At 45.0% G+C, this 25,183-nt stretch overlaps 1 protein-coding gene across 3 annotated transcripts in view; it reads left to right on the top strand.

The window, feature by feature from the left end:
• The window catches only part of LOC109316319 (tetratricopeptide repeat protein 38-like), a 47,249-nt gene that overhangs the window by 9,423 nt on the left and 12,643 nt on the right, over positions 1-25,183 (top strand). The window contains exons 5-12 of one of the 3 annotated variants that reach the window (XM_019544277.1): positions 122-295; positions 3,658-3,733; positions 4,997-5,116; positions 11,673-11,732; positions 12,460-12,498; positions 13,387-13,468; positions 14,583-14,748; positions 23,339-23,498. In XM_019544277.1, coding sequence (XP_019399822.1) covers positions 122-295; positions 3,658-3,733; positions 4,997-5,116; positions 11,673-11,732; positions 12,460-12,498; positions 13,387-13,468; positions 14,583-14,748; positions 23,339-23,498 — 877 coding nt within the window. Of the gene's footprint in view, positions 1-121; positions 296-3,657; positions 3,734-4,996; positions 5,117-11,672; positions 11,733-12,459; positions 12,499-13,386; positions 13,469-14,582; positions 14,749-23,338; positions 23,515-25,183 lie in introns of all 3 variants that reach the window. The other 2 variants (XM_019544279.1, XM_019544278.1) reach the window with 2 other exon arrangements.

The raw sequence follows: 25,183 nt of genomic DNA, 5'->3' as shown, positions 1-25,183 counted from the left end.
TATAATTTGTCACTGGGTTTCCTACTTGCCAGAGAGAAACACAAGTTTGGAAGGAATAATAGAGGGAGGCACTTGAGTTTTGATGGCTATATTGATGATTAATATAGTTTCTTATCATCAGGCAACTTCCCAAAGCTTGTGCAGTATGGGAGCAGATTCTACAGGACCACCCAACTGACATGCTAGCGCTCAAATTTTCCCATGACACTTATTTTTACCTGGGCCATAGTATACAAATGCGAGACTCTGTTGCCCGGGTTTATCCCCACTGGTCACCTAATATTCCTCTAAGCAGGTATGTAATAAGTTGTCTTCAATTATTGGTTTGGATTCCTAATATCTCGTGTGTCTGTGCTTTGGTTATTTTTGGTCAGCAGTGTGTTTTGGGATTGTATATGTATGCTGATTATGATTGTAGTCTTTCCAAGTGTATATGAATAAGCTATATTGAACTACCAGTGCATAAAAGAATGCCCTGAGGACACACCCTGAAGAATATCCAGAGTGCATCTAAGTGGGAAACATCATTCATTTTCCCACAGGATCAACAGGTGAGAGAATGGGCAATATCTGCTTGTCCCAGTGAAATGGGTCAGCAGTGCAGGGATGTGTAACACATCCCAGTATACCTGGTCTGCTTAATTTGGTAATGCCAGTTTTTAACCCAAGTTCCCCCACTTCCTTCTGCCTTCCAGAAGGTGACCGGGCTCAGTTGGGCTGCCAAAACTATAATGAGCAGGGAGTTTCAAGGCCCTTGCAGATTACAGCTGGAAGATGAGTTGAGTGGGATATTTTAGGAAAACAGAGTGGTTCAACAATGCTGGGATAACTAACTGGTACACATACCAAAGTAGTGAAATAGGGTGCACCTGCATGGGTATCTCTGTAGTAACCAGTGATCAATTTTTAATATGGAATCATTAGGATCTGGTTGTTTTTTTTGTAGTTGTTCAGTGTACAAGGGAAGTATAAAAAATGTAATTGCCTGATCATATGTAGGATGTGTAAACCCCTGTAGGCTTTCCCTCTGATAGGCAGTCTGATCAGCGCTTGACAGTGATTAAAGACTCTCTCATTACACTCATTTGTTGTTTCTTTAAACTGAAAGGTGTTGTATTTAGCAAACCATGAAGCCAAATCATGCAGAGCTGGGGCCAACCCAGCCGTATTTAAATAATCCTAGTGACTAATCCTAATCCTAGTATTCCCAGTAAGTATTCCTAGTAATCTCAGTAGCAGCACCCGGTGCTCCCTAATACCACATAAATGAGGTACTTCTGGTAGTGCAAACTGGCTAAATCCACCAGGATCAAGGATTCATGCTGTGAAGCAATACCTGTGCAGACTTTTGCATGTGGCATAGCAGCATTTGTAAGTTTTATACCCAAATGGCTTTGGAAGCAAAGTCTTGCCTTTGGCCTTCTGAGTGCCCACTCCATCGCCACCACTCTGCAACTGCTGAGAAAGTAGTGAAATCTTCTGTGTGGTGGCCCTTTGTCTGAGTACAGCTTCATAAACTAGAATGGGGAAAAGACAGGAAGAAGGGGTAGAATGGAAGGTACTGGATGATAGAATAAAGATAATCAGTGCAAATGAGATGAAGATTTCAAGATACTATCCCCATAACTTTATTGAAATTAAACTTGATCTCCATGTGGGAGGTGCATGGAATGTTTAGATTTCAAGTCTGCTGATTTAAAAAAGGGTCAAAATGTTGTCTAATTTTAAAAGGAATGTTTTTCTTTCATAAACACTTTATTTGGGTTTATAATTTTTTCACATTGTTCTAAAGCACGGTTGTCCAAATGGTAGCCTTCAGGCTGCACGTAGCTAGCTCATGGCCCACAGGCTCCCACCGTCCTTACCTTCTTGGCTTCCCATGCTTCCCTCCATGGGTCTGGGAGCCACTTCCTCTTCCCAGCCATTGCCACCTTCCTCCATCACCTGCTCCTACTACTGCTTTCATTCTTGCCACCACCACTAGGCTGAAACACCCCAGGAGCAGTGTAGCTTGCCCACTCAGAAGTTGGACAGCCCTACTCTAGTTTGAGGCCAGTCTGCAGTTCTTCACAGTTTGAGCTGGAAGTTTGCCTGTGGTGTTCTTATGCTCTTGCTAGTTTTATGAAAACTAAGTCTTGATACCAGGCTGAGGAGTCTTGCTCATGCAATCGGTGTCATATCAGTCCCCAAATTTGGGGTCAAGAAGGAATTTTTCCCCCAGGTCAGATTGGCCAGGACTGTGGGATATTTTGTCTTTCTTATATCACAGGGTGTGATCCTTACCATCTAAGCATGTTCTAACCTAATAAATTCTTTGCCACTGCAGTGGTCAAGTCATTGCAAGCTCCTCTCTCTGCTCTATGTACATTTGGCACATTATAGTTATTTTGTTTGGGGTTTTTCGTGGCTGTGGTGTGTGAGGAGATGGAGTGGATGATCATGAGGATCCTTTGAAAATCAATTGCCTGCAAACATAGGGGACTGGATTCAAAGGTTCACAAAAAAGGCCCTTTCCAGTCATCAAATGATGGAAGTGCTTCCTTGGCAGGGAAGGAACCCCCTTGCATGTTTCTGTTGTGCACAAAAGGCTCTCCTGCCCTCCAAGTGATCCATGATTCTCACCTTCACTACATATGCAGAAAACTGAGCATCTTGCAGGGCAGGCCAGCTATACATAGTGGCAGGCTAAAATAACATCTATCCTTAAGGCCACCATAAAATCCTAGACTCCTAGGGCAGGAATGGAACTCATGGGTCACAGATGCAGGTTAAGCTCCTCTTAAACCATCCCCGATAGACACCTATCCAGCCTCCTCTTCAAAATGTCCAGCAAAGGAGATTCCACCACTTTCCTAGGCAGCCTGTTCATTGTCCTTGTGTTCTTTTAGTCAGGATTTTTTCCCACAGGATTTGATCTACATCTGACTTCTTGTTGTAGTTTAAAAATATTAAGAAAAGTTAGAGTCGTCCTGCAGATCAATTCCTGGAAAGGCTCTACTCTGTAGAGAGCCTGGGATATGTTCCCATCAGTCCTAATACCATATTGAAGTGAAAGTAAGCACAGCATGGACATGACCAACCCAGGTTTGATAGACCTTAGATCAAATAATGTAGTAGGGGAAGAATGGCTTGCTTCTCCTTGAGCTTAGAGTTTGTGGATATCTTGCTGTTTAAATATACCCTTAATGTTTCCTTTTTGTCTTGGAATAAGTACCATTCTTAAAGTGTTCTTCCTTCTCTGTGGATTCTTTTCATTGAAAAATTAAATAGGGAAAATAGTATAATGCCACATATACTGGATCATGTAGAAATATGTGCATAGAATCCTGTACAGATCGCATATATATTTTTTTCATTGAACACATATGTGGTGTGTTTTAAAATTGTACTTTGCATCACAAACAGTTCTCTATGAAGTTGTAATTAGCAGAGTGCACAGAACACATTTTTTCCTAATAAGTATACAGTGAAAAATGACTAATTCTTTTTCTTTGGTGGATTTCTAATTTTTACACAAAAATCAGCTCTGAGTTCTTTCTCTTTCTATTTTTGAGTATTACAATTTGCAATGAATTAAATATTTTGTGTGACATACACATCTAGTGTTTTGCAAGACAAGTGCCATCCTTCTAATGTTTTTTATTTTCTTTTGTTTAGCTATGTGAAGGGGATGTTCTCTTTTGGACTGATGGAAACTAACTTGTTTGATCAGGCTGAAAAGCTTGCCAGTGAGGTAAACAGGCTGCTGCTGGTGCTAAAAGCTTTGAACTTTGTAATCCTATTTTATATGGAAATGTTCATTTGAGAAATACCGTATTTATTCAAATATAAGCTGACCCCCTGAATTAAATTCTTTATATGGAAAAAAGTATACATTTCTTATAATTTTTCCAGGTATAGAATCTAATTATTGGAGGTTTGTCTTGAATTTTTCCTTCTCCCACTGATTTAGTAGGAAAAATAAATATTGGAGGTCAGATAGCCCCTGTACCCTCTGCCTTCCGACTTCTTCCCCCTGCAGCCCCTTCCCCCGCTCCTTACTTTCAGACCCTGCTCTCTCTGAACACATGCAATTGGGAAACATATTTGAAATAACTGACCTTGAAATAAACGTAGCTGTAGTAATTTGTGTATAATACCCAAAGACTTAGTTCAGCCAGAATTGATGCATTTTACTTTTTTTGAAACTGCTGCCAGTTTTAGCCCAGATACTCATAAACATGCTTTTAAGTGGTACTTAGGGAAGGATTTAGGCTGACAGATCTTGAATTCTTTCTTTTTCCTTTTTTGAAAAAAGAATTGGTATTGTTTGCCTTTCTTCAGCCTCTGGGCTATCTTGTGTCTTCTGCAAAGATGACCCCTAATATATTTTCATAGATTCTTTTTTTCCCCCTCCAAGTGATCTTAGATATCAAATTGCTAAAAGTAACAACAAAGATTAAATGTCTTACATTAAGCTTTTGGCAGGAACATTGAAAAAAATCCAAAAGTTAGTGGGAGTTGTAGGAATGGCAAAGATGCAGCTATCTGATAGTCAGGAGCTAGCCAAGTATGTACTTGTAAGAAAACTAATAAACTACAATCAATCATTTCATTTTTGTCCTCTTAAAACAGGTGGTCAGCTAATGCATTCATGTGACCTATACAGAGAGAAATCCTGATTTTTCTGAAGCCAAGGGAATCATCCATGAATAAAGCCTGAGGAGAATTTGTAAAGTAGAAGTGAATATAGTGACTTAGGTTCAGGCCTTCATTTAAATACTGCTTTTTCATTGTGCAATAGAAGCCAGCAAGTGAAGTCTTTCAGTTAACATATTTTTCCTTTTCTGTTGAAATGAGTCTACTGGTTTGTGCTTGAAAATGAGCTGGACCTTGTGTCACGTTCATTTGCATTGTCTATGAGACTTAGCCTTCTGTTTCTATGCTATCAGGAATAAGTATTTATTTATAATGCTCCAATAAGCATTGTCCTTTTCTTTTATCTTCCTGCCATCAGGCCTTAGCCATCAATCAGATGGATGCATGGTCTGTCCATACCATAGCACACATAAATGAAATGAAAGCAAACTTGAATAATGGGCTGACATTTATGAAGCAAACTGAAACCAACTGGAAGGTAAGTGTCCTTCACAATGTCTCCAAAATGGCTGTGTGTGTGTGTGTGTGTGTGTGTGTGTGTGTGTGTGTGTGTGTGTGTGTGTGTGTGTGTGTGTGTGTGTGTGTGTGTGTTGGGGCTTCCCTTCAACCAAATGTTGTTGATTCCTTTTTACACACCTTTTCACCAGACACCGTATTTACTCAAATATAAGATGACTCTGAATTTAAGACCACCCACCCAATCATTAGATTTTGTATATATATGGATTCTGTACAGGCAGTGAAGGGCAGGACGGTGTTGGGAGGCCAAGCATATTGTCCACTGTGCATTCCTGCCTTTGTCCCCTCCCACCCCCCAGCAGCCTTGGGCGCCCCCTTGCCCCTGCTCCCTCTTCTGCCCCTCCCCACCAGCCTCTGCTCTTCCCATTTTCCCCTCCTTACTCAGCCTCTGATCCCCTCTCCTTCCTCCTCCCCTATCTTCTGCTTCCCTTCCCCTCCCCCTTGCCCTTGTTCCACACTAGCAGGTTCCATCCCTGGTCTAGTCTGGGGGACTGAGCACAGCCTAACCTAATCCCCATAGCAGCCATGCAGGCTGTGTGCTGCTGCTACCAGCCAGGCTAGGGCCATGCACAGTACCCCAGGCTACAGTGTAGATGGAGCCTGCAGTCACAGAGCAAGTATAAGGACGGAGGAGGGAGAGGGGCATGTGAGAGAGCAGAAATTGCATGAAGGAGGGAGATGACAGAGTGCAGAGGTAGGATTGAGGGGGAGGCAGGCCGCATCTGCCGCTATGGCTCTGACCCCAAGTAGGGGCTGGAGCCTGAGCCATAGCAACCACCTTCCCCTGCCTCCTCCCTGCCCCATCCCCCCATATTTGATTCTAAGATGAAAGGCTTTCCCCTCCTGTGTTAAATGGAGGGAAAAACTCATCTTAGAATTGAGTAAATATAGTATGTTACAAATTGCATGGGTAAGCTTTCACAAATAGGAGGAAGCCTTTGCTGAGAACTATTTGGATGTCCTACTTGGGAAGCAACAGGCAGAAAATTCAGCAACAATTCTATATTTCAAATATGCACTCTGGGTATTCTTTTAAAAATATAGCTTGAGCGTTTAACTGTGGTTTGTAATGTACACTTTTGTTTTAAAGTCAACACCCCTCCTTTCTTTTATATCTCTTTGAATGACCCAAATAAAGACTCTTGAGGCAGGTTTTGCCATTGCTGTCAGGAGGATCAGAATTTGCAGTGTTCTTGACAAAAGGAAATACTATTTATTCATCATTTTTTCTTCTCTGAAGGCCATGTACAGATGATCCTTGTTTCTGGATTAGCTCTTATTCCTGGATGCAACTGGTTAGTGACAGGGAAGACCAAGGATTTTGTTATTGGTGTTGTCAGAGGAACAAAGGCTTCTTATTATGTTTAAGTGAAAGCAGCTGCTTTTCCATCATAAGGATGTGCTCATGGAGACTGAGATTTCACTCAGGCATTCAGAATTTGCCCTGAAATGAAGCATTGCAGAAAAAAGGCCAAATTCCACTCCATTACACTAGTGTAAATCTGCCTTCAGTATTCATCTGTTTCAGTTTAGTTATTTCAAATATGTGGTGGTTTGCATGAGAAGCAGAATGTTCTCAGTCTTTCTATGTATTTAGACAGCTCCTAGGGCCACAGTGTCTCACAGTACTAATGAATTTATTTTTTCACTGCCACTGTGAGATAAGGAACTGGTGTTACCATTTTTTCCTGTAATTTGCTCAGTTTTTCACAGGAAGAATGAAGCAGTCAGGAACTGAACTTCACTCTCTTGTGTCCCGTCCATTACTTCAATCACAAATGCATTTTCTCTTGGTTCAGCTTGGAAATAAGCCTCTTTATACTTTTGGAGCATTTTAACGGGTTTGGTAATTTAAGTTTTTGTTTTAAAATATCAGCTAAAAATCACAATACAAACAAAAATAGAAGGCTTTATCTTCATTATTTAACTACTAAATTATGACGAAGTTGGCTTATTTGGAGTCTTGTTACTTTTGTGGGCTTAAAGACAAGTCATTGGGTCAGGAATGTAGCCAAACTGCTATCTTCTCCTCTGCCTGCATTATTTTTCCTAGTTATATTGTGTCAAGTACTTTAAGTGATTTTTGCATAGAAAATATTTTGCAGTTCATAGACATAAGTCTCAATGACCAATGGTTGTAGGTGAAACATTTTAAATACCACTTATAATTTAGTTCTTAAGCAACATATATTTGCCCATACTGCTTTTATGTGCTATGACCGTTTGCCCCTTGTTCTACTGCAGGCAATAAAGTGAAATTTACAGGCTTTCTGCTTAGACTGAGATCAGCATTTTAAGGGTCAATAGGGAACTTGGCAAAAATGACTTCATAAAAAGGTTAATGAATATAGAGTGGGTCGCAGAAAGACACAGTCAAAGCAAGATTGTAAAGAAGCTCTGGAGACACCTATGTTGATTTCTGGAGAAGGAAGGGTGCAAAAATTCAGGTGTAAAGGAAGGAGAAATGGTACTTAAGTCTATTTCTAGCCTATTCTTGATCTTCTGTTGCATCTATCACCGAAAATATGTGAACTTTTGAGCAGTGCATTTATGCAATGTAGCATAAATGTAGCATTCGTCAAATGTTTTTTCTTTCATTCTCTCTCTCCTCAGCCAGAAAACTGCATATGTAATTTTAAGTTGTCTATATTTTCTGTACCATGTGGGTTTTATTAGTAAAGCAAGGTATCAATGAAGTATCCATTGAAATATGAAGGAGGCAGGCTTAAAACTAATAAGAGAGAGTACTTTTTTATGCAGCACATAGTTAACTTGTGAAACTCACTGCCACAGGAAGTGGTAGAAGCAGATAGCATAGTCAGGATATAATGTTTCCTCTGGCATCTCTAAACCAATAATGGTGGATGCCAGGGCGGGTAATGAACAGGGGACAGATCACTCTAGATGCATCTGGTTCAGTGCTCTCCCTCTAAAGTATCCACTCACACAACTGTCAGAGACATGGCTATTTGTTATGCAAAGGATAGTAAGCCTATCTCAATCTAGGAAGCCATAAGAAGCATAACAAGAGATACTGGGGGACGACAAATGAGAAAAAAGGGTTGGGGATGTGGACCACAGGGCAGAGTATACCAACCAGTGCCCATTGTCCTCCAAGGAGCAAGTGGATGTCACCCAATGAAAGTCTGCCCAGAGATGTGAGTGGAGAAATGACAGGAAAACATCCCCACAATTACCCAGATTCCCCCTAACCCAAGAATGTGCTTCTTGGTCTGGTAGATGGCAAGTTTGGCCAGAGCAAGGAGGAAGTTGACCAGGAGGTCCCAGGACCTGGTGGGGCCATGGATAAGGGAATGCATAAAAGAAAAGGTGCAGGGATAAGCGCAGCCAGAGCCTTAGCAGGAGGTTCCTGAGGAGGTGGTGAAGGGGTACAGCCTGGCACATTCAAGGTGGCCTGTGCCAGGGTCTCCTTCTGTTGATAGAAAGGGCAGGTATCAAAGGTGTCCGTGGAAATGGCTCTGCACAGGAACTACCAACTTAAGTCCCTGGTGGCTCATGGGATCAGGGTGGAGTACAGGCCTGTCTGCCAGGGACCCTTGCCTTTGAGTGCATCCAGCAGGTTGGTATCTGGGCAGGACACAAGGGTGGGATGGTGGAGTGTGTGGAGCAAGAACATATACAGCTGATGGCAGTAGGCTATGTGGAAGTGGACCAGCTTAGTATCCCCCAGTCTGCTAAAGTGGTGTGAGGAGTGCCTCAGGGCCTGCCAAGGCAGGCGCCCCACAACAATCTTCAGAGGACTGAGGAATGCCAGTGGGTAGGGATCAGAGATGGGCCTATTTGTTGTGTCATGAGAAAACATGGCCCTAGACCTACAAGGGAAATCTATAAGCCCTCCCTTAATTAAGGAGACATTGCAACTAATTGCTTGGGACAAATAAAAAGAAAACAGGAATGAGAGTGATGGTCTTAGGTTAATCATGAGTGCTCCAAAGGAGGACACCATAGAGAGCATACTGGCCCATTGTCCCCTAAATGAGTCCAAGGAGCCTGTGGATGCCAACCAGTGAAACTGTGCCTGGAGACATGAGCAGAGAAACAACAGGAAAATAGCTGGACACACCCAGTCAGAGCCTCTTCCTGGTCCGGTAGATGAACAGCTTGGCCAGAGCCAGGAGGAGACTGACCAGGAAGTTCCCAGATGTGGGGCCATGGATCAAGAGTACCTAACAGAAAATATGCAGGAAGAAATGCATCCAGAACCTTAGCAGGTCATCGAGTCCAATCCTCTGCTCAAGGCAGGAACATCCCTACTCAGACCATTACATGCAAGTGCTTGTCCAGCCTGTTCCTAAAACTACAAAACAGGAATGGAGGGGTTTAAATTATTTCCATTGTCACCGATGTATTCAAAACAGCTTTCTATTAGAAAATTCCTTGTGGTCTCTTCATAGCACCTGATGAAGTAACCTGTTGCTTATGAAAGCTTGTGTGGCAGAAGGCCAACTCTGTTTCTCCCCAAAAACTCTGCTCTGTGACAATTTGGTTAGCATGGGCCCAGCAGAGGATACACACCTTACCCTATCTCTTTAGGAAACCTGAGCTGGATTCATTCCTGAGGAAGGGGGGAAACCTGTTCCCTCTGCCTACATGACTGGCATCACGTACCTGGGTGAGGGGCTTGGGCACCCTGGTGGACTAGAGGCTGCCAGTCTGCCCAGTAACCAGTGATGCGTTTCAAATTGATTGGCTGACCACCAACAGGTGCTGGCCTCCATTGGACCAGGTAGATGAGGTCATAAGGGCTATATAAGTTAAGGACTAGCCAGAAGGAGGGGGCAGCAGCCATGAGGAAAACTCAGAGAGAGAGAGAAGAGCTGGACCATCTGAAATTTGCTCTCTTTCTCAAAACTCATGATCAATGAACTGCCTGCCTCCAGAGGGAATCTCCACCTGCATCTGGATGATACTTGTGAGTAAGCTACCTGAGATCTAACTAGATATATCGCTTGCAGTAACTCAGATGCATGATCAAAGGCTACCCCAGCCACCCTGCTCGCTCTATGGGATTTCTTTGATACTACTCAACTCTGTACCCTATTCCAACCCTACTCCTTGTAACCAATGAAGTTCTTGTTTGTGACCAGCGTGGGAGACTTATTGGGAGTGCATCTAGATTATGCCTTGGGGTCTCTTTGGTTCGGATGACTAAGGGAGACCACTACTTGTGCTTCCGACTGAGGGAAGCATGCCAAATTCTTGAAGTGAGTACTCAAGTACCCTCGAGGGCTATTAGGTCTGTGTTTCCCAGGGGGCACGGAGCCAGAATCAAGCCCATCCCTGGGTAGTGGCAGCTCTACCCCTAGGCTAGCAGGTGTGTTCCAGGAAGGGGCTCAGCCAGAGGTGCCTGCAGGAAGGCACCAGTGAGGTGCCTGCAGGAAGGCACTCGGAGTCTGAAAGGTGGTCAGACGCAGTGAGGTGGGTGGCTCCATGCAGGAGCACCCCCTACTGGCCTGCCACAGCTTGCACATCTCTTATTTAGTCAATAAGATGCAACTCTACCTTGCCTGACCTCAGATTAACATGGCTAACTACTTCTCTCTACCAGTGTATAGTCCAGTCAAGCTTCTCTTTGTTATATTGTTGTGCTGTCATTGATTCCAGGAGATACCTGCCAGCATAATGGAAAGGAGTATTTGAACTTTTTATGCCGTCAGCCTTTGGCTGGCAAGAAAGGCATGTAAAGTGGTACTGTTGTTGCACTAATTTAAATAAAGTGTGAGTGTGAACGGATTGCAATGATTGCTGAGATTATTCCAGTATCAAATCCTAATTTAATGAACACATAAGCAAAATTACTTCTACAATACTGTACGCAAAGCAGTATTCTTACGTAATCCTTCCGAACAATATATGATGACTTGGCTGGCTAGGCATGATTAATTGTACTTTTTCATGCCTGTTGCCCTCCACCATCTGCCTTCAGCTTCTTCTTTTTTATTACATATTTGGCTTCACCCCATTATATAATATTGCCTGTCCAGTTTAACTGTTTCCCTGGTTTTGCTTCCCTTTTCTATTTTGGATACCCACATCCTGTTTTTCTTGCTGTATAGGTCTGTCTTAAGCTGCTCTGTGTTTGCTTCACTTTTAAATAATTGCACTGGATACATAAAATGGCATTGCTTATGCTAAGTATTTTGCTAAAATGGTTTTCAGCTCTATATTGTCAATATAGAGGGTTTTTAAAGGTGCTACCAAATGATGCACAATATGAGATTGAGTCAAAATGTAGTGTCACTCTGAAAATGACTCTTAAAAATTTAATTTGCAGATTTCATATGCTCATCTCTGTCAGAACAAATCCATTCAGCAAGAAGGTGCCATAGTCAGTTTTTGGAGGAGAATGGTAATTCTAGATTCTTGGCTTTTATAGCCACTGAGATTTTATCTGTTCAGATTTATTATAGGAGAAGCCTGACCTCTAAAGTGAATGGAATCTGTTTAAATCAGAGTTTACACTGGATGTAACATTTTTTTCCCTCTCTTCTCAGGACTCTGATATGCTTGCTTGCCATAATTACTGGCACTGGGCTCTGTATTTTATTGAAAAGGTATGGGGACATTGCTATATCTATGCTGCATGTTACAGCAACCTGAAAAATAAGTTTGATATGCCTTCTTTCATTTTAAATATATTGATGCATTTCTGAATGTACTGTACTAGTGTTTGTACTGTTGCTACTTTATTCAAATATTTCTAAATGATGTCATTATTCGAAGTATAATATTTTTAAATTATCTGAGTTAAAAAGTAGAAAGTTTAGTGTGAAGCCGTTAAGTGGCCCTGCTATAACTGCATGTTCAGGACAAATGTTTTGATATAGTAATGAAACTCATCTCTGCAGTCCTGGAAAAGGCAAAAATCCTATTTAAATTAATACAAATACTACCTGCAGAAGAAGTGTGGAGGGCTACAGTTTGCATAAATTACCAGGAGAGACCCAAGATGGCCCCTATGACAAAAAAATCTGATATCATATGATGTTAAATTTTTCCCTGTTACTGGAAGTATTTGAGATCTATTGAAACACTTAATCAAACTATTTATACTCAGCCTATTGGGCTGCAAAGCATTTTGTTTGGTTTTACTCATGCTTTAACAGCTATAAATTGTTTGGGGCAAAATTTAGCAGAGAAATAACTGTTGGTGTGCACGTAGCAAAGCAATGTAAGTTAGTTAGAGTTCAGTGGCAAAGAGTGTACCTTGCTCCGGTTTGGGAGTTACTTTGGGACACTGCATTCTAAAAACCATCATTCCATTGTGCTTTGCTTTTACAGGGTGACTATGAGGCTGCTTTGACAATTTATGATAATCATGTGAGTAGGGATCACTTCTTTATAAATGGCCTGATATGCACATACATATTTCTTTTTGTATTTAACATAAGGGAAATCATAGTGTGATACAGGTTTCTGTTTTATTAATAAATGTTTAATTGGCAGCTTAGGGTTGGTTGCTTAATTAGTAAAAGACATGTGAGTTCGAGATGTCATCCCAAAATGTGAAAAGATACTCATGCCATCATTTTGTTTATGCCAAATTTTAGAAATGATTTAAAATTTTGCTTTGGTGTATTCTCAGTAGCATTTTTAATCTTTAGCCAGACTGCATTAATTGCTGTGTAGCTCCCTGCTGTATAAAGTCCCTGGATGGACCAGGAAATAAAATATCTAATATGACATAAAATACATTTTCTGTAAATCCAAGATGTCTAGAGTAAAGTGTGAGCTCATAGCTTAGATGACACACTAGCTTAGTCATGTTTTTCCCCACAGTTCTAAGTAATGTGTTTAAAGCGCTTTGCTGACTGGATTTCAGGAAGATCTCTTTCAATGATCCACAGATAATGAATAAGGAGTCTGCATAGCACATCTCTTAATGTCTGAGTTTTATTTCAAACTCTATGATGATATCTTGTCCTCCCTAGTAACTGTTGCAAAGCATGGTGTTGTTTGTGGAAGAGTACAGTTTTCAGATATGTTATATTTGACTTCATGAAAGGAAAAGCAACATGGGTAATATGAATTATCAGATTTGTAGATTGATATATTCATGACAGATGAAATCTAAGTTCTTGAACATAGTTGCATCTGGAAGAGTAAAAGGATGGAATGAATTTTGCATTGTTAAGATAAGTTTGATTTTCAAATTAACTCTTTACTTATACATGGATAAAGCAACATGACAGTGCCTTCTGATTGCAGATTGGTCCCAGGTGTGCAGCAAGTGGAACTATGCTAGATGTGGTTGATAACTGCTCTATGCTGTACCGGCTTCAGCTAGAAGGTAATTTCTGCATCAATGTCCACATTCTTCTTTAAAGATTGAAGGACAAAGCTGCACTTTTCCTGCATGCTGGAGGAGCAGTATTAGAGGGACGATGCAGAGCAAAGCTGAGTGATTTGTTGTTACAGGGAGAAACTCTTCCAATCAGTGCTTTCCTTGGGAGGTAAATTTTAAGTTTATATTAATGTGCATTACTTTTATTTCTCCCCTGAGCTTTTTTTTTCTGGCCAGTACAGTATTCCATTCAGCTAAACTAACGTAAGTCACATTTTTCTTTACTGACTTATTTCTTTTGCTTGGTCCCAGGAGATATGTTTTCAACAAGACATTGAAAGATTAACTGCATAAGCTATTAAACGGCTGTCAGGTTTCTCTTGCAATAAATATCTAGTCAACATTAATATTTCATTCTAAATATTGGTACTGATTGAAATAAGAACTGTATGCATGTACTGTATCAGTCATTCAGACAGTTTCAGAGACCACATAAAAAGCCAAAAAAATTTCACTTTAACCTTTTTAAAGAAGATATTAAGCTAGAGGAAAAAAAATGCTTATCCACTTACTAAGTTTGTTTAATTACCATAGAACTCTGCTTCATCTGGTCATGATGAACTCTGCAATTGCATTCTGAATTGGTAATCACATGCTCCATGTGGATAGAAAATTATGATTAGGCCAGAATGCCAACTAATTATGCTTTGGATATTGGTGATAACTTGTTGATAAATTATTAAATAAAAGTATGAGAATCATACAGAGTTCTGCTGGATATAGAAGTGTTTTTTTTAAGTTTAAGATCAAGGCTTATGGTGTTGATTGACTATAAAGCAGAAGTTCCCAAACTTTTTCTTATTGTGTACCCCCTTTCAGATTTACCAGCTGCCTGCATATCCCTGCCAGCATACATTTTGTATTTTAAGCCCTTAAATGACAATTATTACTATAATGAAAATTGAATCTCCCATTATGCCATTTCTCCTGTCCCCCCTCCCTCCCCTCTCCCCCAAGATGTATTGCATGCAGGTTTGGAAACTCCTGCTATAAAGCATATGCCATGTAATGACGATATTTTGCATGTGGAATTGTTTTAAATCATGTATTTTATTCCCAGGGGTAAAGCTGGGAGACAGGTGGAATGAAGTTTTCCAGTTAACAAAGCAGCACACCAAAGATCACATTCTGATTTTCAATGATGTCCATATTTTGATGTCTTCACTGGGAGCCAAAGACCACAAAACCACCAGTGAGCTCTTAACAACTCTTCAGGAACTTGCCAAGTAAGCAACTGAATTAAGTGTTGTTTTGAATATAAATCTTTTCCCATCATGAAGTAAGGTGTTATAGCCAAACTGTTTTTAGCAGGCTGGTGGCTCTGAAGTTATCTAGCTAGCAAAGCCATATTATCAATTTTAATTGTGCATGTGTTAACGTCTAGGGTAGGCCTTTAACACTGTCAGGTAAAAGTGGAGGCATCTGGGATTGTGGCTATTACTAGTTCAGGTGGTTATGATACCTAACTAAACCTTTATAGAAGGCACCCCTCAGAAATGCCAGCTCTTAGTTCTCACTATGGAAAAATCACTGAGCAATTCTTCTGTTGCAAAGAACTTAGAATGATCACAACAGGTCAGAATGTTTTTAACACTCTGGATTCCAGTTGGAAATTCCTGGGTTTATCTTGTAAATCACATGTAGATCCTTTGTCACCCTTAAAAATCCCTCGGCACCCTAGTTGAGAATCACTGAATTAAACCATAAATTGCTTAGTTAATTTTCTTACCATGGGTCTGCATTTTGTATGTGACTGTTCATAACTGAGCCTAAGTGTGTCCTGTACAGTAGTAAGAAAATTTTACAAACTATAGCATATTTCAGGGATAGGCAACCCCTGGCACACATGCCATTAGTAGCACACGGAGACCTTTTTCCCGGCACACCAGGAGGCACGCAAAGTAATTGTTTTTTGTTGGGTTTTTTTTAAGTTTTTGCTCCAGGCTGTACAGCCACAATTCCCAGCGCTGTGGCAGGCACTGGGGCAGAGCCAGGAGAATGCAGGCAGGGACGCTGTCTGTGCTCTGTTGCCCCCACCCCTTGCTCCCAGGCTGCATCCTCCAGCTGAGGTGCCAAGTGCTGGGGCCGGGCAGTCAGGACAGGGTCTGTGCAGTGTGGAGAGGACGCACTGCGGGCAAGCCAGCCAGGTCAGGCCCTTAGGAAGGCAGGGGTTGGGCAGGAAGTGGAGGCAGTCCTGGGCCTCTGCAGGCTTCAACTGTGGTAGGCAGGCAGGCAGGGTTGCCCAGCGGCACCCATAGTGGGGTACTGCCTGGCCTGCACAACTTCTCAGGGATGGGCTGCAGCTACCCTGTGCAAGTGAGGATGCTGCTTGGCTCGGGCAGGACTCCAGGCTCAGGGGGCTTCCCTCTCCAGCACTGGCCTCCCTGCATGCTGGGCACAGTGCAGGCAGGGCAGAGCTGTCCCCAGTGCAGGGGCCTGGCCACGGGAGCTCCCTGGAGCCTGGGAACAGCCACCATGGCTGCCTCATCCTGCCCGGGTCCCGACCTTGCCCACCTGCAGCTCCCCTCAAGGAGCCAGGGCTGGGGCAGGCACTGCACAGAGCTGCTGTGCTACAGGCTCCCAGCCGGCTTGGCCGTGAGCACCAGCTGTGGTGGCTGTTCCCAGAGCCCGGGAAACAGCCTGTGGCTGCAGCTCCCACTCACACTGTACCCAGCTAGCACAGAGACCAAGCAGGGAGCTCCCTGGGCCCAGTGTCCTGCCCCAGCCAGGCAGTGTCCCTTCATGGGCAGGGTGGCTGTGCCCCACCTCTGCAGAGCTGTGCAGGCTGGCTAGGCCCCACCTCTGGTGCTGCTGGGCCCCGCACTGTGGCCTGAGTAGCGGAGCCCTGGGGCAGCCCCCACCTGATACCAGCTCTCTATTTACTGTAAAAAAAATAAAAATAAAAGCAATATTAATGATTATTAATTGTATTAAATATGTAGTGCATCCTGCCGTGTACCCCCTCCACCCCAGTTTTGTTTTTGTGGCATGCTGGCACTCCAGCACTTTACAAGGTAGACATGGTATTTTTGGCACTCTGGCCACAAAACATTGCTTACCCCTGGCACATTTGAAAAACTAAATATATCAGATTAGACCTAGTATTTGCTATGTCAAAAATGGTAAAGGAATAGGACTATTTATGCATCAGGGATAAAAACTAGTTAAAACACATCTGGAATAGATAATATATTTTTTAAACAGTAGACAAAATTTTATTCAGTTGACATAAAATGCAGTATTTTCATCACTGTTGAAGGTTTTTATATATTTTTTCCTCCTTGAAGTGCAAAGGCTTAAAAAAAACAAATATTCTGTGGAATTTTTAGTTTATCTTTTTATCTACATCCCTTTAATGAAGTTCTTAAATAAATCTGCCCTTCAAATTTAAGATGAGTTTGGACATAATTAAATTTAGTTTCTCATGTTTGTGGCTGTCTTATGTGAGATAAAGGGTTATAAAATGTGTTCAAGAGAAGAAAGCTCTGCATCCAGTACCAGACACCCCTAATTCCTTTAACGCACATCTGGGTATAGCTCTCTATCTCAAAGACAGCTACACGTCCCTCCAAATTGACACTGGGACCCAGGAAGGATGACTGGAGTCTCTCTGGGTTAAAATACATGGGGAACGTGGCATAGGTGACATCATGGTAGGAGTCTACTACAGACTTCCTAACCAGAAACAAGACCAGGAATTTGCCAAGTAACTGGCTGAGGCTGCACACTCTTGGTGCATGGTTGTCATGGGAGACTTTAACTACCTGGACATCTCATGGGAAGAGCACTTGGCCAAATCCGATAGGTCGCAGAGCTTTCTCACGTGCATGGACGAGCTGTACCTGACTCGAGAAGTCTGTGGGCTGACAAGACATAAAGCATTTCTGGACCTGGTACTGGCAAAAGGGGATGACCTAGTCAGTGACCTAAGAATCAATGGAAAGCTGGGTGATAGTGACCACGAGCTGATCACCTTTACTATCCATCGCAAAACTGGCAAGTCAGGAATACAGAAGTCCTCAACTTCAGGAAAGCTGACTTTGACAAGCTCAGGAGGCTCGTTGTCAAGGCCCTAAGGGACCACAACTTGACAGGAGGAGGAGTCCAAGAGGAGTGGTTGCTCCTCAAGGGAGCAATCCTGACAGCTCAAGGGATGGCCATCCCACCCTGGAGGAAGGGTAGCAAAAGGGTACAGCAACCCCCTTGGCTTAGCAGAGAACTGGAGGATCTCCTATGCCTCAAATGAGAAACTTATAAAGGATGGAAGGCTGGAATTACCACCAAGGGGAGTACTTAGCGCTGGTCCATACCTGCAGGGAGCGGATCAGGAAAGCCAAGGCTGCAACCAACCTCCACTTGGCTTCACATATCAAGGACAACAAAAAGTCCTTTTTCAGATATGTAGGGAGTTGAAAAAAAAGAAAGGGTAACATTGGACCCCTGCTGAACCAAATGGGACAGCTGATAACGAATACCTAGGAAAAGGCCAATCTAATTAATGGGTACTTTGTGTCAGACTTTCATCAGTCCAATGGGACTGCCCTGCCTAGTGAGACATGGGATGGCCAGGGTGAGGGTGTATTATACCCAGCATCGGTTTTGATCTAGTAAAGGATCACCTTGAGAGGCCTGGACATCTTCAAGTCATCTGACAGATTACACCCTACAGTACTCAAGGAGCTGGGAGGTGTCATAGCCCAACCATTGGCAAAAATATTTGAAAACTCATGGCACTCAGGTGAAGTACCTGAAGACTGGAAGAAGGCCAGTGTGGTACCCATCTTCAAGAAGGGGCAGAAAGTAGATGTGGCATGACATGACGTAGGGGTGCTGTGAACTCCCCTAGCGCCCCTTACCTACCGTGCCAAATTGGGTTTAATGCACCCTCGCTATCTTGCCCGCCACGTCTTTGATGGGAATTTGTTAAAGGGAGGCTGCCTTTCTAACCCTCCTTGGCACGGTGCCTTGATGTATCTTGGCTCCGTCTAGTTGCCCGGTGCACTCCAACCTCTGGGGCTGCACGTGAGTCCCACAGTCACCCGTACCCTCACAAGTCCCCAGACTCGTCTCCGTTGCCCGCCTGTGCCCTCGCGGGCGCCTCCTGGCTTCTCCTGCGGCTCTCGTAGCCCGCACCAGGGCCTGTCTCCCCACGGCTCTCATAGCCCGCACCGGGGTCTGTCTCCCCGTGGCTCTCGTAGCAGGCACTGGGGCCTTGCCTCGCGATCCCCGCAATCGAGGCTCAGGTGGCTGTAGCCGTGCCTAGCCTCCAGACCACTTCTCAGGTCCTACACCCCACTGGGGCTTCTCGCCTGCGCCCACACTGGGTTCCTCCCAATACTGCCCACACTGGGGCTAGGGTCGGAACACCCCAAAATGCAGCTCCCGCTCCGGCGCCAGGAACCTCCACACTACTGGGGAGCTCCTATGAGGCCTCCTCCACCCCTACAGCCTCACCCAATCCTCTGGTCTTACACAACAACAAAACAGAAAACTCCCACTCCTGTGTTCCAACATAAATTCCATGCCAAACTGGCTAACCTTCCTTCATATCCCTACTAGGGTTTCCTCCACCCAGTATCCTCATGCAGAAACCGCTCAGACCATCAGGCTTCTCAGCTCTGCTTGCTCCAGCAGAGCTCCACCTTCCTCACTGCCAGAGGAGAACTGACCTCTGGCCTCAGCCTGGCTTGTTTATACAGGCCAGGCCCTGCCCCCTTCCGGTCAGCTGACCAGACTGGTTGTCTCGGCAACCCACACCTGTGCTGCCCTGGTGACTGGCAGCTGAGCCCATATTACTGTTTGCCAGCAGCAGGCACCTTAGTGCCCTGCTACAGTAGATCCTGGGAATTACAGGCCAATCAGCTTGACCTCAATCCCTGGTAAGATTCTGGAGAAAATTATCAAAGAGACCCTTCTTGATAAGCAGGCTGATGGCAACATCATGAGGGACAGCCAGCACGGGTTTGTCACGGGTAGGTCTTGCCTGACCAATCTCATCTCCGTCTATGACCAGGTGACATATCACTTGGACAAGGGAGAAGAGATTGACGTCATATATCTGGACTTTAAAAAAGCCTTCAATCTGGTGTTCCATGATTTCCTCATGGAAAAATTGGCCAACTGTGGCCCCGGCTTCACCACAGTCCGATGGTTTGGGAAATTGGCTCCAAGGTTAGACCCAGAGAGTAGTGCTCGAAAGTAGCAAATCATTATGGTGCTGCATGACCAGTGGTGTCCCCCAAGGCTCTGTCCTTGGACCAGTTCTCTTTAACATCTTTATTAACAATGTCGACATTGGTGTCAGAAGCGCACTGGCTAAGTTCGCCGATGACACTAAACTTTGGGGCATAGTGTCCACACCTGAGGACAGGTTAGTGATCCAGGCTGACTTGGATAAACTTCGTAAGTGGGTGGACACAAACCTGATGACGTTCAATACTGATAAATGTAAGGTACTCCACCTCAGGAAAAAAAATCTTGCAGCGTGCTTATAGGCTTGGTAGTGCTACGCTTGCTAACATCACTGTTGAAAGAGACTTGAGGGTCATGATTGACCACAAGATGAACCCTGCATTGCCTTACCTCTGACTCTAGAGAAAAAAGGAGAGTTATAGCATTGCCTCTCATGGCAGAACAACTTTAGGCCCAAGCTAAACACTTTAAAGGTCTTTAAAACAACATAGTATTTTATTTTGCTGTTACAGCCTTCCAAGTTTTGATGCTTACCGTGAGTAATTCAGATACAGTGTTGGGAAGTGTACACACACATTCATTAATCCCTTTTTTCAAAGATAGTTACATTTGTGGGATGTATTTCAAGATTTAGGTTTATTTGCACATACTTATAGCTACATATTGTGTATTTGTATCATGTCCATCTTACACAAACTTTCAGTGGTGTTTTTGAAGTGGTGACTTGGCTATTTGTTGCAAGGTGGTAGTATGTATGTTTAGTAGGCCTGTGCAAATAGGGAAGTATTCGATTCAGATTTGGCCGATTCAGAGGACAGTGATTTGATTTGGTGATTTGAATCACTGTCCCCATTCAATTCAGCCAAAGCAGAATCAGAGATTCAGAGCCTATTCGGAGATTCGAATTGGCCAGGGAGAGGCAGGCACAGCCAGGCGGCTGCAGGTTCTCCTGCAGTTCCTCCAGCTGTGCCTGTCTCTCTCTGGGCATGGGGAGCCATAGGAGAAGTCCCTATGGCTGCCCTGCCTGGCCCATGCCTGACCTGGCCCCAGCCTCCGGCCTGCTCCCTGGCCCGGAGGCCTCCGGGAAGGGCCTGCCCTGTTCGGCGGAGCTGCCCGGGCCTCCCCGGGGCAGCAGGGCCTGGCAGAGCCCCCACCATGCAGCATGGGGCAGTGGGGAGGTAGCAGGGATCGCCCCTCCCCACCCACTTGGCACCTGTCCAGCAGCTGCCCCATGGCACAGGTGCAGTGTGGCTTGGCAGGGCACCGTGCGCTGTCTGGAAGCTGGGGCCACTGGGGCTGAGCAGCACCAGGCTCTGGCTGACTGCTGGATCACCCCAGCTCCCAGACAGCACACAGCACCCTGCCAAGCCGCCCTGCATCTGCACGATGCGACAGCTGCTGCATGGGTGCCAAATGAGTGGGGCAATGTCTGCTGCCCTCCACTGCCCTGCGTTGCGTGGGGGAGCTCTGCCACAAGCCCCAAGAGGCCCTGATTGCTGCTGCTGCAGCCGGTGAGTGTGGGGCTTTTTTTTGTTCTTCTGGGGTTTTTTTAAAATGCCGAGAGGCTGGGCCAGGCAGGGGTTGGGGATGGGCAGGGAGCCATGGGAGCTTCTCTGGGGAGAAGTAGGCACAGCTGGAGGAGCCACGGTAGAACCTGCAGCGACCCGGCTATGCCTGCCTCTCCCTGGCCGATCTGAATCACTGCTGAATCTCTAATTCTGATTCAGCTGAATCAAATGGGGACACTTATTTGAATTACAAAATCGAATTACTGTCCTCCAAATCGGCTGAATCTTGTCCAAATCTATTTGGAGGCTTTGGATTCAATTCGGACCTTTTAATGGGTCTCTGAATTCAATTTGGATTCAGATATTCAGCTGCTGAATCTCCTCGGAATCGAATCAGTGACCAAAGCTTTGCGCAGCACTGTTTAGCACTCTATTTCCATGATGTTATGTTGTCTAGATTTCTCATTACATTATACTAACAAATTAAGACCTCAGAAACTGTTTGAGTTTACAACAACTGTACCTAGAGCCATATTTTGTTGGAGAGCTCTTATTTTTTCTTGTGCTACAGTGAGAAATTCCAACAAATTGGATTTCTAATCTGTTGTGTAGGGACATTCATCTGATATTTGCCTGTCTTCATGTAATCATTGGAAACAGGACTCCATTAAGGCAGCGAATTCAGCCCCATGCTCAAGACAGGAACATTCCTGTTTAAAAGTCATCCTAGCCAAGTGTTTGTCTAAAGCATTCTTAGAACTTCCAGTGGTGGAGATTTCCCCATCTCTTGAGATAATCTGTTCAACTACTTAATTACCCTCATAATGAGCCAGCAACCTAAACCTCCCATGCTGCAATTGAAATCTCCTACTACTTTTCCTGCTCCCTGTAGACACACTAGTCCAGTGGTTCTCAACCTTTTTCCTTGGTGGGCCAGACAGGCAGTGCCCAATGCATCTGTGGCCTGGGTCCAGCCAGTGGTCCTGATCAGGTGCACAGGGTGGATATAACAGGTGCCATCCAGCTGCATAGAGGGTTGGGGTGCAGCTTGGCCCCAACCTGGCCCTGCAGGAGAAGAGGGGTTGACCCAGCCAGGTATAGGGGGCACGGCTCAGCCTTGGAAGGTGTGGGGAGGGGGGGCTCTGGGGAGCCCGTCAGGCCAGATGTGATGGTTCCACGGGCTGCATTTGGCCCTCAGGTCAGAGGTTGAGCACTGTTGGACTAGTCTGTTGCCATCTTCTTTATAACAACTCTTTCTGTATTTAAAGACTGTTATCTTATTTCCCTTCATCTTCTTTTCCCCAGTCCAAATAATCTCAGTTGTTCCACTCTTTCTTTGCCTTCCCCATGTCTTGACTGGATAACTCTGCAAACAAATGACTAATAATCTCTATTGCATTATATTGATGTGGGATTGGAAGAAACCCATATAGTAATAGCTGTTCTACATTCAGAATAAGTATGAGGTAATGTTAAATTCCACTTTGGAGTAGAAGAGCTGAGTAGGCAGCTACTGTCCAAAACACAGGTCATGGATAAGGCTGAGCTATGTGGATGAAGAGGGTTTGCTGGGTATTATTTGGAGCTGTTGTGTGCATGTGAGATGCAGCCAAAACCAAACAGCAAAAAAGACCAAGCAGCAAACAGCCAAAGCAACATGTGTTGTGTAACTTTGAGAGAAACCAAAGAAAGGATTTGGAATATTAATCCAGGATTTATGTTGTTGTTTGATTCTTTCCATGGTGGGTGAAATAGGATGTTGCATATATGCTTTGTAAATAAATGGTACGGCATCAAAGAAAAATCTGATTCATCATCATTGTCGTCATTTAGGAGAAAAAACCCACAACTTCTCAGTGAAATAGAAATATTATTTACTCATCTAATTAAATATTTGAGATGTTAAAACATTTACAGTTACAGAAAACACCGATTTTCATAAGCCAATTGTCCATGTGATTATATAGATCTGGCTTTCTGTATGCTTGACATTTCAGTTCCATTGGATTATCATGCAGCGAACAGTACCTACCTGCAGGATGTGATGGAGTTCCAGTGAAAGAACTGCCGAAGTCTGATCTTCTTGTTAGAACTTAAATCCCTTCTTCCTTCACAGGGAACCTGGGGAAGATCATGAGCTTGGCCTGGCTTCACAGCTGGGATTGCCACTTTGCCAAGCCTTTGTAGAGTTTGACAATGGAAATTATGACAAGGCAGTAGAACTGCTTTATCCAATTCGCTACCAGATCCTGCAGATAGGCGGCAGCAATGCTCAGGTAAGCACCACAGAAGGTATTTTACATTTGGTTCTATCTCAGTTGTCCTTCAGTAGCCTCATAGTTTCATGGTTAGTAGGGTCAGAAGGGACCTGAGCAGATCATCAAGTCCGACCCCCTGCCATGGCAGGAAAGAGTACTGGGGTCGAACAACCCCAGCAAGGTGTTCATCTAGCCTCGTCTTAAAGACCCCCAGGGTAGGAGCCAGCACCACTTTGCTTGGAAGTTGGTTCCAGATCCTAGCCGCCCTGACAGTGAAGTAGCACCTCCTGATATACCCTCTGAATCTACCCTCTGCCAGCTTGTGACCGTTACTTCTTTTCACTCCTGGCAGTGCTCGGGGGAACAGGGGCTCCCCCAATGCCTGCAGGTCCCCTCTGACTAGTTTGTAACAGGCCACTAGATCCCCCCTCAGCCTTCTCTTTGTGGAAGCTGAACAGGTTCAAGTCCCGTAGCCTCTCCTCGTAGGTGTCACGGGGGCACTTGGGTGCCCTGTGCCTAAAAGGAAATAAAGAGAGCTGCCAATCACCAGGGCAGCCCAGGTGCCGGTTGCTGGGGCAACCAGGCAGGTCATGTGGCCAAAAGGGGGCAGGGCCGGGCCTTTATAAACAGCCCAGCCCGGAGCCCAGGGAGCAGTTCCCTTCTGGCAGCCGCAGGAGCGGGAGCGGGAGCGGGAGAGCTGAGCAGGCCGAGTCGAGGGTTGCAGCCTGAACACGCTGTCCGGCTGCAACGATGTGGGAGAGTGCAAACCCTGAGCGAGGTATGGTTGGGAGCCAGGGTGGCTTGAAGTTTATGCTATGAGCCTGGAAGCTCCTTGTTGTTTATATGGCAGCCGTTTGGCTTGTGGTTGAGTGATTGTTAGACCGGAGGGCCGGGTGAGGCTGTAGGGGTGTGAGGAGGCCTCATGGGATCTCCCCAGCTGCGTGGGGGCTCCCAGTGCCCTGTGTGGGCAACAGAGTGGTGCCTGAGCTGGCACAGTAGTTCGCACTGGTGGTGCGGTGTTGTGGGGTGTGAGCGGGTGGGGCCTAGAAGCGACCATGAACTCCCTAGCGCCCCTCTACCGTCACTTCAGGTGGTCCAAGCACCCTCGAATCTCGCCTGCCACGACTTTGCTGTTAAATGGTTAAATGGGAGGCTGCCTTTATCCACCTGGTGACTGGTAAGTGTGTCCTGCCCCTACTCCGTAAGGGGTGCCTCTATATGTCCCCGCCTTAGGGCTATGCGTGCCCTCTCTATCACCCCGGGCTCCTTACCCGTCTGTGGGCCTGACTCTCCGCCTCTGCCCCGCTCCGGGGCCTGTGCCTTCTCTAGGCCAACATGGCGCTCTTTGCGTCTGGGGCTCCAACCCCCTGCCTGGCGAGCGTTCGCTTTCCCCCTCTGGGGCCTGGCCCTCTCTAGGGCTCCTGCCGTGCTTCCTGAGGCCGTTGCCCAGCTTCTGGGCTTATATCGCGCTCCTCGCGCTCTTGGGGCTCAGGTGGCTGCAGCCGTGCCTGGCCCCCTTGACCTTTCTCCGGGTCTTCTGCCTTCTGGGCAACCACCACGCCTCTCTCTGGCACAACCCATGCCTCTCCGGCGCAACTGTAGTGCCCTGCTGGCACTGTGCCCTTACTGGGCACTGGGGACCCCCAAGCTGCTGGGGAGCTCCCCTGAGGCCTCCTCGCTCCCCTACAGCCTCACCCGGTCCT

Source organism: Crocodylus porosus, unplaced genomic scaffold (genome assembly GCF_001723895.1).
Source record: "Crocodylus porosus isolate Cpor-Errol unplaced genomic scaffold, CroPor_comp1, whole genome shotgun sequence".
NCBI lineage: Eukaryota > Metazoa > Chordata > Crocodylia > Crocodylidae > Crocodylus > Crocodylus porosus.
The sequence above is the reverse complement of the archived record's forward strand: the minus strand, read 5'-3'. Positions and strand labels throughout refer to the sequence as shown.